We start from the raw sequence: 19,723 nt of genomic DNA, 5'->3' as shown, positions 1-19,723 counted from the left end.
TGAAATGTTTTAAATTATGGGCCAAATTTCATTTAATTATTTTTAAAATTATTTTAACTTTTGTGTACAAATGTTTTTATTTTGGCTGTTCACCGCCCTGAGTCCGAAAGGAGAAGGGCGGTATATAAATCTAATAAAAGATAAAGATAAAGATAAAGAAATTTGTTGTAAGCAATTAACTATTAAACTGGAGAACAAAAAAGAGAAAAATCTTACATGATCTTTGAAATATTGTATTCGTTTTTTGTATGCTCTTCTTGCTAACCACATTTTGATCCATGACTGAATCTGAAAGTTAAAAAATTAAGAAATATTTACATGATCAATATTTAAATATTTTTGTTTTTAGCATATTGTTAGTTTTTATTAGCATCTTATTTTTATTAGTTGGAATATAATGTTATATGCCTATGTGTCACATCTCACATTAAGACATGAACAAAAAATAGCTTCATTGCCCTTAAGCCAGTGCAAATTTTCTTCATTCAGCCTCCAAGCCCAATGCATCACATCTGGCTTCAAATCTCAAACGAGATTTCCACAGTTCCATTTGCACAATTATACAAATTCTCAATGAAAAGCACTCAGATGACTGGTATCTACTTTTTTAACAGGTATAATTAAACTTGTTCTTGCCCAATTTGTCCAATCTTTGACATTTCATCAGTGACTTCATTGCATTTGCTTCACTGGGCAACTACAAAGGTGTTACAAGCTGCAGAATACTTGTCACATTTTCAATATATTTTTTTTAAGTAGTTGAAACAATTCAGATGTACCCAATTAAAATGTAGGAAATCAGAGAGATTATTAGGCCATAGCCACTGGACAATAACAAGAATACATCATCCTGAAATTAGCTTTGTAATTCACTATGTACAAGATATATTTACCTTGGTAATAGAGGCAACATTTCTCTGCAACATCTGAAGTCTTTCCGAATAATTTTTCTTTTGTTTATACCCTTTCCAAAATGCCTGTTTATTTAAAACACAAGATGTATTAGCAATATGGCTAATACTAAATGAATTCCAAACCATCTCTAAGCATAGCGAAGTTGCCATGCTGTCTGTTCTTTGACTTGCAAATTTCAGAATGGACATTTTTTTCTTTTTCAGATAAAAATCTGTATTGTGCTCTAGAAGGGATACTGAAATGTGCTGCTATTAAAATGTGAGAGCAAACATGCTTTCTAACAATCATTTATAGTAAGCTTTATTTTAGTTTTCTATTTTGTTATTCCAAATGGAATAAATCTTACAATATTGGCCACTAAAATATAATAATTGTTGTAATAATTGCTTTTCATTTGCTACACAATGTACAGCATAGAATATATATCACACTGCAAAAATAGTAAGTATCTATTTTTGGCAAGGCAAGTTTATGGACTAAGATGGTTGTTAGATATCCCTGATAAAACTACTTTATCTTCATAGGCTATATTCCATCCCTGATTTAATTATTAAAAACAAAACTTTAATTGCAGCCATTAATTGCATATTTACAAGAAAGCCTTATCTGTACTGAGATGTTGGAGTGTTGGAAAACATAAAGAGGGAACATAGGTGCTGTATTTGTTAATACTCTTCATTAGGTTATTAGTCATTCAATACTATACGCATACTACCTGTATTTTTATCACTGATGGCTCCTGGGCTTGGAGGTATGCTTTTCTTTCTTTATATTTTTTTCTGACTAAAAATCCCCTTGCTTTAGCTTGCAGCTGAATGATCAGGTCCTCATTTGCAAACCATAGTTGTTCTCTATTATAATTTGATGTAATCTCACTGACAATTTTCTACAAGAAAAATAAATGTTAAGGAGACAGCCAAAACATAAGAAACTCAGCAAAATCCATATTGTTTCAGCAGTTAACTACACTACACTTTCCACCCAAACTGACCAAATTTATATAGACTATATTTTAATCTATTTTTTAGCCTCTTCTTTTGAATATTTTTCAAAATAAGCATTATTTTGGAAATAAGCTTATTAAAATAAGCAATATTAAATGGAAACTGTTAAATATCAGGTCATAATTATTTTCATTTTTATCTTTGTAACCCACAGTAACTGACTGATTGACTAACTGATTATATTTATATTCTGTTTTTCATTCAGAGGCTCAAGGTGATGTAAATAGCATTCCTTCTTCCTCTTTTTCCCTACACCAAAAATCCTATGGTTGGGTGGTCTGACACTGAATCATCAATCTGAAGTACAATAACCAAATGAGTTTCTGAAGCTGAGGAGGGATTAGAACTTGAGTTACCCCACTGCTATATCAACAACCACTGCATTACACTGGAGCTCTTTTTTCTTGAGGGTGCCTATGGCAGTGACAGCAGAATTTCTTATTATTTGATAATTATTCACAAAATATAACATTGCACCAATAAGATTAAATATAGTAACATAAAATAGAAATATCTTACTTCAAATCCAATGGAAACTGCAAACAAGTAATATAGTAATACATCATTCTATTTGTACTGCATTTCATCCTTTGATCACTCCTGTATTCGCCTCCACTTCTTATTCCTAGTAACTTGTTTCTACAACATCTTACCTGAATCTCTTCCCCAGTGAGCCAGGATGTTTTGGGAGTAATTCCTTCAGGAGGAGTACATGTACCCTCTCCGCTTTCTTCATTGAAATAATAATCATAACTATCTTGAATTAAAAATTTAATCCATGGGCCTTCATCAGGTTCTAAACATGTTGAAAGCAATATTTTATTGGTTACATGTTGCCAAAACACATAAATGTATAAGATATCTCTATCTTATACTTTAAGAAAAAAATACAATATATAAAATATTTTTCTTGGCACAAAAACTTGATCCACTCTACAAATTGATAAGACAGAATGAAGAATTGGATCTCTCATTAGAAAAATTGGGAGTAAGGTCCCTGTTGACCAATGGTATGTTACAAAACTTCCACAAATCACGTTTTGAGGTAAGAGATAAATGTACAAAGCATCGATGGGGGCTTTTTTAATTACCACCCAGTAACAAAACTAATAAGGCATCTCTGTGTATGTATTTGCATGGATACATGCATATTCTTTCTGTAATTCTTTCTGCAAGTGCAAAAGAATTTACCTCAAAGTTGCTAAACCTGAACAGACGAGCACAACCCATCCTGGCTGCTGTCTCTACCCACAATGGAGAATATGAGCTCGTTTGTATTATTGCTTTCTACTACTTGTCCCTGATCTTTCAGGGGAAGTAAACCAGTCACAGATAACACCGGATGTTGGGATTGGTGACTCACTGATTGATCCAATAACACAGTTCCTGTTTAAACAGCAAGAAAAGTTTCTCCACCATAGAATCATCATTCAAATACCTCGCACAGAAAGCACGCAAACATATGCAATTTGTGGGCAATAACACAGAAATGAAAATGGATAGGAACAAATGTATTATAGAATACAAAGCCAGACTGAGCCTTTCTGAAAGATAGTTCAGATGGAACAGCTTCAGAGGCATGTAAAAAAATCTCTTTAATTTTCAGTTCAATCAGGACTTTAAAGGAACAAATTATGCTGAATTACCATTTGGCACTCATTAAATCAAAGCATCCAGAAAACCTTCAATAAATATTTTGAGTCATACTCCTGGCCTTGTTTCAAGGCCAGCAAATACATGATCTATCTTCAACAAATGTGTAATGAAATATTTAAAGAAGTAGAGTGATGGAGTACCTCAGGAGCATTAAACATTTCCTATACTGTGTAAAATGGCACAAACAACAATACCTTTGGTTTTTAAATTCTTAGCTTCCTGCAAATGTTCATAGTAGATTTCAGCACATTCTGGAACAGCTTTCAGATTGAAATTAGGTGACTGTAAAATTGTGATGATCGATGCAGAATCACCTTTTTCTAAACACTGGTTTACCATACATATTCCAATAGCCACTAAGGAGTAGAATCAATGAAGTATTAGTATTGAACATTTCCCATATCTTACATGAAGAATAGGCAATCTGCAATTTTTTTTTCTTTCTGCACTTCCCAACTCCCGTATTAAAGGTTGTCTGCCTTTTTAAAGAGAGAATCAATACTACTAAATTATATGTGGTCCTCGGTTTACGGTGGCAATTGGGATCAATATTCCATTGCTAAGCAATGCAGTTGTAAAGGGCTATGGCAATTCCTGCAGTCACAGTTGTCATTGTTAAATGAATCCTACGGGAGTTAGGAGAGGCAACTTCCTGCTGACTTCCCACAACCAAAGTCAGTAGAGAAACCGATAGAAAGTTGAAAGTCCCAAGCTCAAGACAGGTAAGTGGCTGCTGCCAGGTGGAAGAGGGAGCAAGGGAGTGCATAGGAGTGTGGGGAGAGTCAAGAAGGGTAGGATGGGCATGACATGGCAAGGGTTGAAAAGGATACACGACATTATAGATTAATATAGGATGGTGGTGACTTTTTACTCCAATTCATGTCAACCAATGAGAAAGTTTAAATTTGCACATTAGTTTCCAAGACTAATTTGATTTTATTACAAATGTAATTTGAACATATAAAATTAAATGGGAGCGTGTTTTGTGCATGAATATGTACAGATCAGTGGTGGGTTGCTCCCAGTTCGGTCCAGTTCTTACAAGCCAGTAGTAAAGGCAATGGGAGTCTCCGCCCACCCGGCCAGATGTCATCACGGATGATCTGCGCATGCACAGAAGCACACGCACTCACGTTGCGAACCGGTAGTGGAGGTTAGAACCCAACCCTGGTACAGATGTATATGAATCAGGGATGAGTTCTACTTACCTCCGCTACTGGTTCGCAACAGGAGTGCACGCGCTTCTGCGCATGCGCAGGTCGTCCGTTATGACTTCCGGCCAGGTGGGCGGAGCCTCCCACCACCATTACTACCAGTTCGCAAGAACCTGACCAAATTGGGAGCACCTCACCACTGATATGAATGTATTGAAGCATTTATTAAACATTCTGAAAATCTGGGTGATAAATTGCCATGAAAGAAACCGTATATAACACTGACCCCTGAACAAAGATCTTCTTTGGCCAAATTTATAGTATAAACTAGGGCTATGCAAGGCAAAGACATGGGCTGTGACAAAAGCTACATTTAGCTTACTTTAATATACATTACAATTAAATACAGTTAATGCAATTACTTTCTAAGTATTTAATTGTTCTGCCCTTCTGTCACATTAAACATTCAAGGTAACACGTTATAATTCAGGGTAACTATTGAAAGGGTTCTGGGGAATACATCCAAGATTTTCAAGTGACTACGTGCAGTCCTAAAGCCTTAAGTTTGACATTTCTGATCTACACATTTAGAAGCACCATATGGTACACAGCCTCTCTTGAACTCATTCCAGAATGTAGGTAACAAAGCAGTATTTATTATTCCTTCACACACTGAAAAGAGAATTAATCAAGATAAGGGATTCTCTCCAGATAGCTCCCAGATGTGCTGGTTTTCTAGGTGAAGCTATAATTGTCAAGAGGAGGGAGGGAGGGAGGGCAGTTGGAACCTTGAAATTCCTTATTCTTGTGTTCTAAAATAATATAAGATACTGAGAAGGCTCTACTGCTTGCTTCAGCTCAAGAGTTTCTCCTCTTAAATTTGAGAGACTCAAATTTTGGCAACTTATTTTTCATTTTTAATGTTGTGTTTGATATTTGTTCTTTTTCCTCCCCACTCAAGAAATCCTATTAATTTCTGATTATCATTTTATATGATTGCATAAAAGTTGAGATATTTACCGGTTGTTTACATTCCAGATTGTAACATCTTAGGAGTGTATTTGGCTTGGAGCATTGGGAACAAAGCTCCCAAAGAATATAAATATTTAGTTTCAAAGTCCATGGCTTCATTTTTCAGCAAAAAACAGAGGAATGAATTGCTGTCTTAAGGTATTAAAAACAGCATTTGAACCTTTATTGCTTATCATTATGCCACCCTTTCACCCTTTTACACATAGAACAGGGGTGTTAAATTCAAGGCCCGCAGCCCACATCCAGTCCACAGGGTGCTTAGATCTGGCCTGCAGGGCCACCCTGGAAACAGCAAAGGTCCAGCCCATGATGCCTCTGCCAGTGAAAATGGACTTTGGGAGGGCCGCATGCCCCCAAGCTCCATTTTCACTGGCAAAGGGCTGCAGGAGGCCGTTGCAGCCAAAAACATTTTGGCTGGCAGAGTGCTAGCAAAACAAACTACTAGCAAAAGTGGCATTTGATCACAAGGCCAGGAGGCATCGAGGAATGTTTCCCCTTTTGCATTTGAGGATCCAAGAAGGGACAGGAAAGTAGAAAGGGAAAGACAATGAAAAAGAAAAAGATGGGAAAATGGGAAGAGAGCAAGGAAGGAAAAAGAAGGAAGGAGGGGAAGGAAGAAGAAAGAACGAAGAGGGAAGGAAAAAGAAAAGGAGGAAGGAAGGAAGGAAGGAAGGAAGGAAGGAAGGAAGGAAGGAAGGAAGGAAGGAAGGAAGGAAGGAAGAAAGATTATAATGAGAGGGAGGGAGGGTCTGAGGGAAGTCCTGCCTTAGCACTCGGCCACCAGCAGCTCTGCTGCCTTTTCACCATCCCCCTGTTTCCTCCACCTGACCTCTCCTGGTGGTCTCCCATTCTATTGTTGAGAATGCTTTGGTTACAAAGTGTTGTGACTCCGACCCCCGAGGCCGACTTATCGGAGGGAGAAGGCTCCGAACATGAAGGAGAGGAGTTGGCCAGGCCTCCCTCTCCAGGACCCCCCTCTCTGGCAATGCCTCAGGTGTCTCCCAAAGGAGAAGAGATTGGCCAGGGGCCAGGTATCTCCTCGCAGTCGGACAGTGACGGAGATAAGTCTTGGCTGGATTCACGCCAGCGTCGGAGAGACAAGTGCAAGCAGCAGAAAAGGAGGCGTGCCAGAGATTAAGCTGAGTCACTGGACCACACCCCACAGGGGATAAAAGGGGGTGAGGTGGCCATTCAGACTCTGTGACAGACAAAACTAACTACTAGCGAGTCACATTGTATCTTTGAAACAACGTTATCTGCCTTGGATTTAATACGGACTGGACTTGGCAATTCTTGAACTGTGTGTATCTTGTTTGGGTTTATTGCTGAGCACATTGTAAGCCGCCCTGAGTCTCCGGAGAAGGGCGGCATATAAATCAAATTAAAAAAAAAAAAATATGTCGGAGGAACAACCCCTCCCTCTATGAGTAAAGTTCTTGGCAAGCAGCTACTGGGTTGCTGCCAATCCTCTTATCGAAAGAATTTGTTGTCTGCCAGTTTTATTTAACCCCTGACTATCTGTTTGTGTGCGTGTGTGAGACAGAGACAGAACACAAAGCTCGGTCTCCTTGCATGGAGACGGAGTGACCCACAGACTTTGCCCTCCCACATACACCATGAGCAACCTGGCTAAGGAGAGTGAGAACTGCAGCAGGAGCCTTGAGGAGGAGGTAAGGACAGCTGGCACCCCCTTGGGAAAGCAGGGCAGGGCTGGATTGTGCGGTCCTGGTGCCCTGGGAGCTTGAGGGGGCTGGGTGCTTGCCTTATGATGCCTGTGGCTCTGGACAACCTGCACTGCCATCTTCTCGGAATTATCATAGCAAATATTTTATCTATATGATTTCAGATAATCAATTAATCACTTACAAATAAAAGGTAGTTTCCTGCAATATATGCAGTATTGTAATGAACTGAATGACATCAATGCCAAGTGTAGCAAGCATTTTAATTAATGCTGAGCAAGATTCATAACAGGCATTTACTTGTTTAATAGGGAACTGTGACATATGTCTTTACATGCTCAGCAGATTCCCAGCAAAACATTTGTTTTTGTTTAGCTCTCAATTGATCAGCAATATACTTGGGATCTTAAAGATCAATTTTTGTTCCCTTTTATCTATTTAATTCTGTTTTTTAAAGACCCATTTGATCAGGGCTATCAAATCTGGACTGCAAAATCCTGAAGACCAACTAGATAGTAGCAAAAAAAAAAAAAAAGTTTTCTGTATCTTTTTGTTCTCATCTGATATTTATCCAGATTTTTGCAGCCTTGAAATAATAACCATTCAGATGATCCAGCTTCCTGTTCCTAAAGTGGCCAAATAGATGTCTATAAGAAGTCTTTAAGTTTAAGATGCCAAATGATCTTTCCACACACGTTTTGAGAACCACACATAGCTTGTAGGGCGTATATAGCCATAATGACTAATAGTCACTGATTGCCCAATTCTCAAATTCAGGAGGTCATTGAAGTGAAATTGTGAAATCATTTTAGAAGCTCACATCTGTTGCAAGATGTTGCACATTAAGTAGTATTCTTTCATACAATCAAGTTACCAAAATATGTTCCAAGATAGAAGATGAATTTGAGAATGCACGCTGAAGTCAATTATAAATCTAATAGAGACTGCAAAAAAAGTAGGGCTTAATATAATGATTCAAATGAATTCTCACATTTTGATGCCTCTTCCAAGTTTCTGTTAGCATCATCAATTCCTTTCTGTATTTCATCTAGCCAAAGCATGGATGAATTGTCATGAGATTCCTGGTTAAAACAAAGATAAAACTAAAGATTACAATTTTTGAAAACTTAACTTGGTCAACCAAAATATCCCAAGATTATTAAGCTATTCTAAAAAGAGGCTACTGGTATGAATTTATCTTATGAAAATTAAAGGCCTGATAAGGATTACCATATTTTTCGCTCCATAAGATGCACTTTTCCTCCCAAAAGTGGGTGGAAATGTCTGTGCATCTTATGGAGTGAATATTGCGTCACAGACCATGAAGTATATTACCTCAGGGGTCCAAACAGTGGACTAGTGCTGGCCCTTTGGTGAATAGGGCTGTGGCGACAGGGTCCTTTTACAGTACTGAACCCCTCTTCTGTCTTTGTAATTGCTCACCTCTTCTGTCTCTTTTCCGCAGTGCAGGAGTCAATAGGCAGAGCTGGCACATGAGAGGACACCTATCTGTGGTATTTTTTTTCTTGTTTTCCTCCTCTAAACCTAGCTGCATCTTATGGTCAGGTGCGTCTTATAGTGTGAAAAATACAGTAATTGCAAAGGGAGGTCTTCTCTCCCTTTCCTTCCCAGAATACCTATTAATTCTCAACACAACTTACCTTGAATTATCTCTATTGTACAGAATGTCTAGAACAATTACTATGCTTTCAGTTCATGTAAGTCACACTATCATTACTGTATCAGATAAGATGTATTAGTCTGATGTGTTAATACTTTGTTCTTAAAACCATAATTGAGAGTTATGTTCAGTTTTTATATTCTAATTTTCTACTTATATATTTGAACTTATGTAAACATGGATTGTATGGTGCTATAATAATTAAAATAGCAGGCATGTATATTAAAAATGTATTCTCAGTGAAAAACATCAGAATGAAACATACATGAAGCTGAATCAAATACCAGAGGAAAAGTTAGTTTGTAACTTCAAGATTCTTGAAAGTACCGATAAATAATATTTGTAGCTCAGGGTTGAAATGAGGGATCCTTGGTGGCCTCTGAGCTTGGTTCCTTGTAGATGTTTCATTACCCAAATTAGATAACATCACTCATGCTACTAATTAGGTAATGAAACATTTGCAAGAAAACAACCAAGCTCCAAAAGCACTAAGGACCCCTCATTCTTGACTGGAAGCAGCTAAGTAAAGTAGCCATATTCAGCCCTGACAAAACAGCACAAGGAATTAAGCAAGGGGTATGAAAAAGAAAGGCAGAACTAGCCCACAGAAAGTTGAGGTAACAAGACGACTCCAAAATTAAGGCAAATTTGATATAGACAGAAGTCTCCCAAATGGAAGACCAGTTATATCTCTTTCTTTTTCAATTATTTGCATATTTTAGCTTCTTAAGGATAATTCAGAGAATATTTTATATACACCAGCTCCTAGACTGGAATACAGCTTCATAGCTAAGGATGCGAGCAATGGATGCATCTACAGTTCAAAGAACTGCATCCTCTTTTAACAGCCTGTTCTTCCTTTGTGCCAAGAACAAATTCCTTATTAAAAGGCTATAAAATTATTTTTACAATCCATTTGATTCTGCAATTCATTCGCCCAGACATATACAATTGTGTTAAAATGTATTGTTTGCTTGCTAGATAATGTTACGTGACTCTAGCTACCACTTCTCTTTCCAGTTGTAAATTAGGGTTACCAAATCGGGTGACCAAATCTGGACTGTAAAAATCCAGTCAACTACTAGAAGAGAGCAGAAGGCTTTGTATGTTTTTGCCCTTCATGTCTGGTAACTCTATGTTCCAATGAAAATGTAAGGAGACACTGTAAAATGTAAACAAATGTTTTTAAATTCAGGCACTATTTGTACATAATAATTATTTCACTCTCTACTAACAGTACTTCAAGAGTTAATTCTTGTCTGTGTTAATTGGAAGTTTAAGCAGTCACGCCTACTTCCGCATTCTGATGCATCATACCCTTCTCACTACAAGAAAAAGGACAAATCAGCTCTTTTCTGCAAAATTGCTACAGAGGATGAGTAAATAGATCTGATGCTCTGAGCTCTTTTCACTAAAATTGGGATTAAACAAGACTCTACAAGTTAAAATGCCTATTGTAGAAAATTAAAAATTGATCACTGCTACAATGAAAACTTGGCTCCTATTGACAACTGGATTGTTCTATCTGTCCTCCTGTTTGTGCCAGAAAGGTAGGATATCTGTGTTTTTGTGTGTCAGTACCTTGTCCCTTATTATTTTGTTAGCAATTAGGTCTGAAAACAAGCATGAAGGCTCAAATAGATTATTAAACAAGGTCTCAAATCAGATGGATTTCCCTTTCAAATTAATGTTTTTTCATTCATGGGACTTGGATAGAAAACACTGCATTACCATTTAGTGATATGTCCCATTACACATGGATTAGCAATCACTTAAAAGTAAATACTCTCAGAAAGAAGGATAAACATACCTTTTGTTCTTAAGCACTTTAGCTATTTATTAAGTAAGTATAGTTCTAAATAGTTTTTTTTTAAAAAAATACTTACATCCATTTGAGAACTACTCTATTACACAGGGGTGGACAATATTTCTTTCTTTCTTATAAAGGGCTACATTCCTTCTTGAATACAGGTAGTCCTCAACTTACACTAGTTCATTCAGTGACCGTTCAATGATACAATGGCATTGAAAAAAGTGACTTATGACTGTTTTTCACACTTACGACCATTGCAGCATCCCCATGATCACATGATCAAAATTCAGATGTTTGGCAATTGAGTCATATTTATGACGCTTGCACTGTCCCGAGGTCATATGATTTTTTGCAAACTTCTGACAAGCAAACTTGATGAGAAAGCGAAATCCACTTAACAACCGTGTTACTAACTTAATAGTTTCACTTAACAAATGTCATAAAATGGGGTAAAATTCACTTAACAACTGTCTTACTTAGCAACAGAAATTTTGGGCTCAATTGTGATCATAAATCGAGAACTTTAATCCATTGACAACTGCAGGACTTTTAGGGAGCCAATTCTCATTCTCCCCCCTCCCCCGCCTTTCAATGTCTTTCTTTTCCACTAAGAATTATTTACCCCCCTTCTCCCATTCCAGACTAGCAGACTTAAAGAAGGGGCAAATGACTCTTATCAGTGGCCTGCAAGGTCTTGACAAGAACTTTTGAAACCTGGCTGAGCGCTGCAGGTTGCTCTTTTTTGCTATACATGATAGATAGGTAGATATCTATTGGACGGCAGACTGTCCCATCAATTTCAAATTAACAAGATTTTACTAAAAGGCATAAGCTTTCTGAACTGCAGCAGGTTACTTATACTTGCTATATTACAGTTGGTTAGTATAAATCATGACCTGATGTGACGTTCTGGAGAAAAGAGTAAAGCTTTCTTTCATCTTAAATATCACTTGAATAGTCTAAAGTTGTAATCCTAAACACAACTAATTTTATTCCCCAACATAATACAGAACAAACAAAGCTTATTTAATAAACAGGATACTTTTCCACTCCTCTTATTTTCTTTCTTAAACTAACTTAAAAATGTCACTCTCTTGTTAATACTTGTGGAATAAATCTGCTTCATGGAGAAAGAAACGTTTAAATATCACTGCTTATTTCTGTTGTACAGTCTACATTTTCATTGTTTTTCAATTTTTAGGAAACAAGTGTGGCAACAGCAGCTTGAACTTTCAATATGATAAATCACTCCCCGTTAAGACTTTCTATGGCACTCCACAAGGCATGTATGAGCCAATACCTATTTCCACCCCAGATGGACTGACAAAGCCCAACCACAAAAAAGAAAAGTGTCCTATGGAAATATCCAACATCTCATCATTGAAAGTAAATAATATCACCATGGAGTACCTTACTAGCGCACTGAGTGTGAAGATGTTACCGGCTATATACATAGCTGTTGTCTTAATAGGAGTACCAGCCAATGTCGTAACACTGTGGATGCTGTTTTTCAGAATCAGATCAGTCCGTACTGCCATATTCTACACAAATTTGGCTATTTCAGATTTCCTTTTCTGTATAATGCTGCCATTCAGAATTGTATACCACCTGAATAGCAATAACTGGATATTTGGAGAAGCAATGTGTCGAATCGTGACTGTCATCTTCTATGGAAATACGTACTGCTCCACCCTGCTTCTCACTGGTATCAGCATCAGCCGTTACATGGCCATTGTTCACCCATTTACCTTCAGGACTCTACCTAAAAAGTTCTTAGCTACTTTAACTTGCGGTGTGGTATGGACGGTTGTTTTTTTATATATGCTGCCTTTGATAATCATGAAACAAAGCTATCATCTGGACCAGCTAAATATCATTACCTGCCATGATGTTTTTAATGTTTGTGAAACTATGCTCCCTTTCCAACACTACTACTTTATCTTCCTTGCAGTATTTGGATTTATGCTTCCACTTTGCATTGTTATTTTTTGTTACATTTCCATTATTCAAACACTCCAGGCTTATGAACAAAAGTGGTTCTGGTACGTCAAAGTTAGTCTTCTTGTCCTCAGCATTTTTGCTATTTGTTATACTCCCAGCAATGTTATACTGATTGCTCATCATCTGAATTATTATTACAGTTCTAAAGATAATTTATATTTCTTTTATCTGATTGCTTTATGTCTAAGCAGCCTGAATAGTTGTCTTGATCCTTTTCTTTATTTCCTGATGTCCAAAGTCAATGATAACACCAAGACTTATCTCACCATGGTTAAAATAGCTCAAGAAGAAAAAACATGACACGTGTCTCCTGTGATATTTGAAAAAGTTACAGATACATACATTTTTGACAAAATTACCTATTTAAGACTTCTATTTTTATAATGTCAAACATCAAATTTTATGCAAATACTGAAAGCTATTCATATTTATACCACTGAGGAAAATGTTTCATTCACAGGGTTAAAAGTTACACTTTTAGCTTGGTTTGATCATGTTTTGGTTGCAGCATATCTTCATAATTGACCACAAAAAATAAATAACCCTGGACTTTTTCCTGCAGCAATGAGTGATTCTTTAAATTTAAGCAATGTTATATTTCTAACAAATCTCAAAAAATATTTTACATTATGATTTAATGTTTAGTTTTAATGATTACTTGGCTAAATTTTAATGCTATTATCAGATTTATTAATGAATCTTAGTATTTAATCCTTTTAAAAAAATCAACAAGGTAGTAACACACACACATACATACACACACTTCATTTAAGCACCGAAGCTTCATTTAAGCACCGAAGCTTCACATTTAGAAGGTGAATACTTTAAGAGCCTTTCATGCTCTGAATCCCAGTGGAAGGCCTTTGTGTGCCACAGGGGGTTAGACTAGACGATCTTCAAGGTCCCTTCCAACTCTGTTATTCTGTTAGTCCAGCTGCAGCAAGGCCTGAAGGATGTAGGTCCCAAAATTCTTTGCCAAGTGGTAAATTCGATGCAGCCATGTCACAAGGAAATCAGTCTTCTAAATGATTTGTACAGCCTTAGTTGCTCCTGGTTTATGGGCATTTCCCAAATTGCATTGCTAAACTGGAAGATTACATGTACTGCTTCACATAATAGCAGCTAGATGATATAGCAAACATAATAAACCAGAGTTGTGCATAATCTAAGACCTAGAGTGGGATGTGGCTTTCAAATGTTTTGAATATGCCCCCAAATATTAGCTAAAATACTGTAGATACCAAATTGTCCCAAAGGTGCTTTTTTAAAAGGCAACCGGACTATGTTTTTTCCCCTTAAAGAAGAAAAAGATGTTTCGCTTCTCATCCAAGAAACTTTATCAGTTCTGGCTAGATGTTGGGGTGGGGGAATGAGGAAATGGAAGAATTAGTTCAGACTAATCTATCTGTTATGCGACAACCATGATCTGGATGACTGACACTCTCCATAGATCATATCAAATTATAATCTTTAATGTGACATGAGGAAAAAAAAACTATTGTGCATGTAACGTATTAACTATATGTTAGCTAAATTTAAATATAAATGAAATAAAAATTAGCTTTTGCTCTGGTCCTACAGTAACACACCCCTGTAGTTAAGAAAATAAAAAATTGATAGTGATTCTACTTTTGCATCGTAGGACTGCAGGATAGGACAGCTACATTTCATAAGTGTACAGGACAGGAAAAGCTACAGGACAGCTACATTTCATAAGTGTGCAACAGTTTTCATGCTTTCACAATATTATATGATTATTTTTTCATTATAGAATAGAATAGAATTCTTTATTGGCCAAGTGTGATTGGACACACAAGGAATTTTTCTTGGTGCATACTCTCTCAGTGTACATAAAAGAAAAGATACATTCGTCAAGAATCATAAGACACAACACTTAATGATAGTCATAGGGAAACAGTCAATATAAATCTTAAGGATACCAGCCACAAGGTTACAGCCATACAGTCGTAAGTGGGAGGAGATGGGTGATAGGAATGATGAGATGTAGATAGGCATGGGTGTAAAGCAGGGTTTACAATCTCAGATCACAACCTTAACCTAAGCATTTTCTGTTATAGAATGTAACATCCACAAAGATGCAAGGAATTTGTTAGTAACCCTCAAATCCATTGTGCAAATTCTTAAAAATCCAATCCTAAGAATGTCATTAAAACTGTGTCACTATAAATACAAATAACATAAATATTATAAATACTATAATCGTTTTTAAACAATGCATAACAGAGCTTCAAATTCATTGTTAAGACAATTAGATCTTTGAAAATGTCAAGCTGAGGACAATTCATAGTTCTCTAGCACCCCAAAACTCCACAGAATATGCAGAAACAAAATGTTTTGTCTATATTTTGAGAGAGAGGGATTTTAGGGGATTTACATCTTCCTGAGATGCCATCAGCATATTGTAATAAATAATTGCAATGCATATATATAGGAATTATAAAAACTTTTGACAAAATGGGAAAAAAGTACTGAAAATTGTCTACCTGACATTTGCGTGTTTTTGCATCATTCAAAACTGCTTGATAATGATAGGCATTTGCTTCTTTTATATTCTGTAATTTTGCTGTGGGAAGTAGCAGTGTTTCTATTGTTCTTATTGGATCTCCTCGATCAATAGCCTCATTAATAAAACCCACTGCCAAAATTTCTTTTAAAAAAAAGTGTAGAGTTAATATACTGTTAGATGAAAGAAATAAATGTAACTGTAGTTATGTATCAATATTCAAAGTGGTTTAAACTAATAATTGCAAATTTATTATTCAGCTTTTTTAAAATACACAAAAATATAACTTTTATTTAAGAGCGACTGGTTGAAAGAAGCATATCAAAATTACTTAGTAGTCTTAAGCAATTTTAATTGGACAGCAATATGGGAATATAAATGAGTGTGCTATAACTGGAGGAAAAACAATTTGAAACCCATTTCTTTTGGTCTAATTCTCCAAATATCTACAGAACACTTGTAAATTATCTGCTTGATTCTAATAATAAAAGCTAGATTAACACTTGCATGGCTGTCTTCAATATACTAACTTTATGCTATTTTTGGAACAAGGATGCTCAAGGCTTCTGTTTTTACAGATATATAAAGAGATCTGTTGAAATCTATTTGAAGCATAGGAAGTCTACCATTAATTCAACAGTTTGCCACTATAATTGAATTCTCTCCAAACTGTTTTTCAAATTGATTTGGGGCAGTGATGAAATCTAAAAATTTTCGCCACTGATTCTGTGGGCGTGGCTTGATGGGCGTGGCTTCAATAAATAAAGGGAGGGTTTTTTTTTCAGCCAACACACACAAAACATTTAACATGTAGTTTCTGGTTGACCAGTTTTTGTTATGGTTTGCAACCTCACAATTCTGGATATTTTTTTTAAAAAATGAACTGAGTACTGTAAATAAATTAATGCTATTTAACATATATTATATACTGATCCGTATTTTATTAAATTGTATGAACGAAGAGTTACATGGAGCAGAATACTTACTATCATTTTCTTCTTGTATTTGTGTATTAACCATGTCAATACAGTTCTGGATATCATTCCAGCTTAAATACTGTTGTCCTTGAGACAAAGCCTCTAATTTAATGGACAGCAAGGTGTCAGCATAACTGTGAAGAAACAATTAAAAATTTGCTTGTACTGTACCCTAAAGTTAGATTAGCTAAACAATTATCATAGTTTAATGAACAATTCCACACAGTAAAGCACCATTAAATTATAGAATTTGTATAATTATATAATTTTTCTTAAAATGTAAGTGGTAAATAATTCACAGAAATACAGTAATGTTTTTACCGTTGCAAGTTCTCTTCTTCCACATTGTTAAAGCCAATGGATGAGTTGCTGAGGTGTACTTTTATTGCCTCTATGTTCTTACTTTCCAAAGCCTGATTTAACAGCACGACAGCTGAGAGCATTTCAACAGCAATAGACAGTTCATCATGAGCTAAGTATTTCTGTAGAAATATATTCAGATCAGTAAGAAAAATAAAGCTTTCAAATATGTAAAAAATGAGTTATGGTTTAACCCTGAAAAAGCCAATGCTAATATTGAAGTAATACATCTATTAAGCCAACTGCATTTTTACAAAATAATGTGTAAGCTTTCAAATTTCCTCTTAGAAATGCAAACATTTTAACTGACCTATAATATTGCCTCAAGAGACATTTGAGAATTATTTTCATTCACAGTACACAGTAGATGACAGGTTTTGCTTACTCAAGATTAATGTTCTTGAAAAAAATTAAGAAAGCGCAACCTTAACTATCTGAAAATACAATAATTATTAGTTTGCATATTTCTCTGAATTACATATATATTTTAATTTTAATGTTATTTCATTTTTGATTTTATTAATAATACAGGAATGAACAAGCAAATGCTTTTATAGGCATTTTACTCTCTTTGCTTCTCTCCATGCTGTCTTTTCTTCAACACTCCATATCATTTATTAACCTTTTTTCCTTTTTCCTTCTCTGTTCTAATTCTGACAAGAAAATTAGGAAAATCAATCCTATTGCAAGAACCGCTTTGAAAGCACATATTGCTTCCCAGCCACAATAGCTAAATTGTTCAAATATAGAACAACCCACTGATAAATAAACTCAAAGAGCAAAATCTGAAGTAAAAAGAGGCCTCACAAAGTCTCTGCAACAAGAAACTTTATTTTAGCTGTAAACATTGGTAACTAACTATTAATAGCAAAGAAAGGATTTCTTGAGGTAGGTCAGGATGACCAAGGACTAAACTATCAGGGCAGAGGTGGGTTTCAGCAGGTTCTGACCAGTTCTGGAGAACCAGTAGCAGAAATTTTGAGTAGTTCGGAGAACGGTAGTAAAAATTCTGACTGGCCCCGCCCACATGTATTCTCTGCCTCCCATGTCCCAGCTGATCGGGAGGAAATGGGGATTTTGCAGTAAACTTCCCCTGGAATGGAGTAGGAATGGAGATTTTACAGTATCCTTCCCCTGCCATGCCCACCAAGCCACGCCCACTAAGCCACACCCACAGAACAGGTAGTAAAAAATTTTGAAACCCACCACTGTATCAGGGATGCTAAGTCCATCCTAAACTAAGGAAAATTTTGGTATGTTAAAACTAGCAGCAAAATTAGCCAGCTAATTTTGATCAAAATTTGGGAGATAAAGCCTAGTTCAAGAACAGAATTATTAAGTTAGGACTATATATGACTTTAGAAACAAACCTACACATTTTAAAAATCTAGTATTTTTTCTTATCTATCTTATTTCTACAATATTTGTGCAAACACATTGACAACCAAGAATTAATAAAAGTCTTTACAGAAAGTGCATGTTTAAAAGTCATAGAAGAAATTATACATATTTTAGTATAACTATTTTCCAATTAGTTGGCTTTGGGGACACATTCAAATAGCTTCCATCTTACCATAGCATTCTGTTGCTGAAGATTGAAGAGTTCAGTCTGATAGACAGAGGCAGCAGAAGGATAAACTTCAGGTAACTGGGCTTCAGGTTTCATTAAAGCAGCAATTGTCATGTTTGAGTCACAGTTACGAATTGCAATGTTAATATTGTCAACTGCAGTAAGTTCTAGTGTCAAAAAAGAGAAATATCCAAAAACCCAGTTAACCCTGTTCCATTGCATACCAGATTGTATATCTGGTATTTCTAATGATATAAAAGAAGAAAATTGTTAAGTCTTTTTTTTTTTTTTTTTTGGTGAAGCTAATTATTTATTTATTTTATTTATTTGTCAAGAACATATTAGGTAATATATATAAGTGTAGGCATGAATTGAATACATAAAATAGATACAAATAGAGGAAACATTAGGACAGGGACGGTAGGCACACTGGTGCTCTTATGTCACAGAAATCTGCTGAAAACTAACAAAAGGGGGGGGGGAATCTAAAAAAATATTCCAAACAAAAGGTGCTCATAACCCTGCAAGTTTATACTTTATTTTGACAATTTAATTAGAAAGGTTTTTATCAAATAATTTAATTAAAATAATTTTATTTCCTTGACCTCTGATTATTTTAAATGTAAAAAAATATAATCTAATGCCTCTTTTTAAATTTAAGATAATCAAATATTAAGGAAATAAGAAAAGTGGCCAACTCAATATTAATTTGTATGCAAGAGCTGATTTACTATAAAGGGCAGAAATTTGTTTTCTCTTCAAAATAACACAGCAGTTTTTAAAACTCTATGCTTACATATTATACTAAAATCAGTGAATACAACTACGGTAATCTTCTGATATGTTCACAGACATGAGATAGATGCTGAAGTAAATGGGAAATTATATCATACAGGAACCCCTGCACATGTGCTTTGATTACTCAAAATATATAAGGCCATACTGGATAACCTACTACATGTAAAATAATAATCTCTGCCTAGACTGAAGAACAACATTTAATAAAACTAATGGTTTCCTTTATATAACTAATATTTTCATTTAGTGTTTCAAATAATGGAACAAAATATGGATATGCTAATAAAAACTCTATCTCTAAAAAAATTCGGATCGATAAGTCAACTGATGCATATATAACAACCAAAAATGATTATATTCATGAATTCAATTCAAATATTATGGAGAATAAATTGCTCTTAAGTTAAACCAAAGAAAGCATGAAATGAAAAGTGAGCTCAAATCAACATCTAGAAGAAAAGCTCTAATATCTCAAGAAGCAAAGAGCAACTGACAGAAAGGCAACTGCAAATTTAGAACCCTCTTAAACATAGTGTTCAAAGAAAAAGAACTAACT

The 19,723-nt window shown here is 35.5% G+C and overlaps 2 protein-coding genes across 2 annotated transcripts in view; one reads left to right on the top strand and one right to left on the bottom strand.

The window, feature by feature from the left end:
- IQGAP2 (IQ motif containing GTPase activating protein 2) overlaps window positions 1-19,723 on the bottom strand; it is a 140,759-nt gene that overhangs the window by 24,760 nt on the left and 96,276 nt on the right. Inside the window, exons 10-19 of the mRNA XM_070938821.1 lie at window positions 18,373-18,536; window positions 16,761-16,921; window positions 16,449-16,573; window positions 15,443-15,606; window positions 8,435-8,525; window positions 3,770-3,931; window positions 2,573-2,715; window positions 1,631-1,801; window positions 894-977; window positions 217-288 (exon numbers count right to left, since the gene is read on the bottom strand). Coding sequence (XP_070794922.1) covers window positions 217-288; window positions 894-977; window positions 1,631-1,801; window positions 2,573-2,715; window positions 3,770-3,931; window positions 8,435-8,525; window positions 15,443-15,606; window positions 16,449-16,573; window positions 16,761-16,921; window positions 18,373-18,536 — 1,337 coding nt within the window. The remainder of the gene's footprint in view (window positions 1-216; window positions 289-893; window positions 978-1,630; window positions 1,802-2,572; window positions 2,716-3,769; window positions 3,932-8,434; window positions 8,526-15,442; window positions 15,607-16,448; window positions 16,574-16,760; window positions 16,922-18,372; window positions 18,537-19,723) is intronic.
- Window positions 10,611-13,238, top strand: F2RL2 (coagulation factor II thrombin receptor like 2). The gene is made up of 2 exons (XM_070938820.1): window positions 10,611-10,674; window positions 12,139-13,238. Exons 1-2 carry the CDS (start codon window positions 10,611-10,613, stop codon window positions 13,236-13,238), a joined length of 1,164 nt encoding a protein of 387 aa, XP_070794921.1.

The sequence above is a fragment of the Pituophis catenifer genome, unplaced genomic scaffold, assembly GCF_029215685.1.
Source record: "Pituophis catenifer annectens isolate HBS135680 unplaced genomic scaffold, rPitCat1.0.hap2 SCAF_2, whole genome shotgun sequence".
Classification (NCBI taxonomy): Eukaryota; Metazoa; Chordata; class Lepidosauria; order Squamata; family Colubridae; genus Pituophis; species Pituophis catenifer.
Note: the sequence above shows the minus strand (reverse complement) of the source record. Positions and strands in the feature narration are given on the sequence as shown.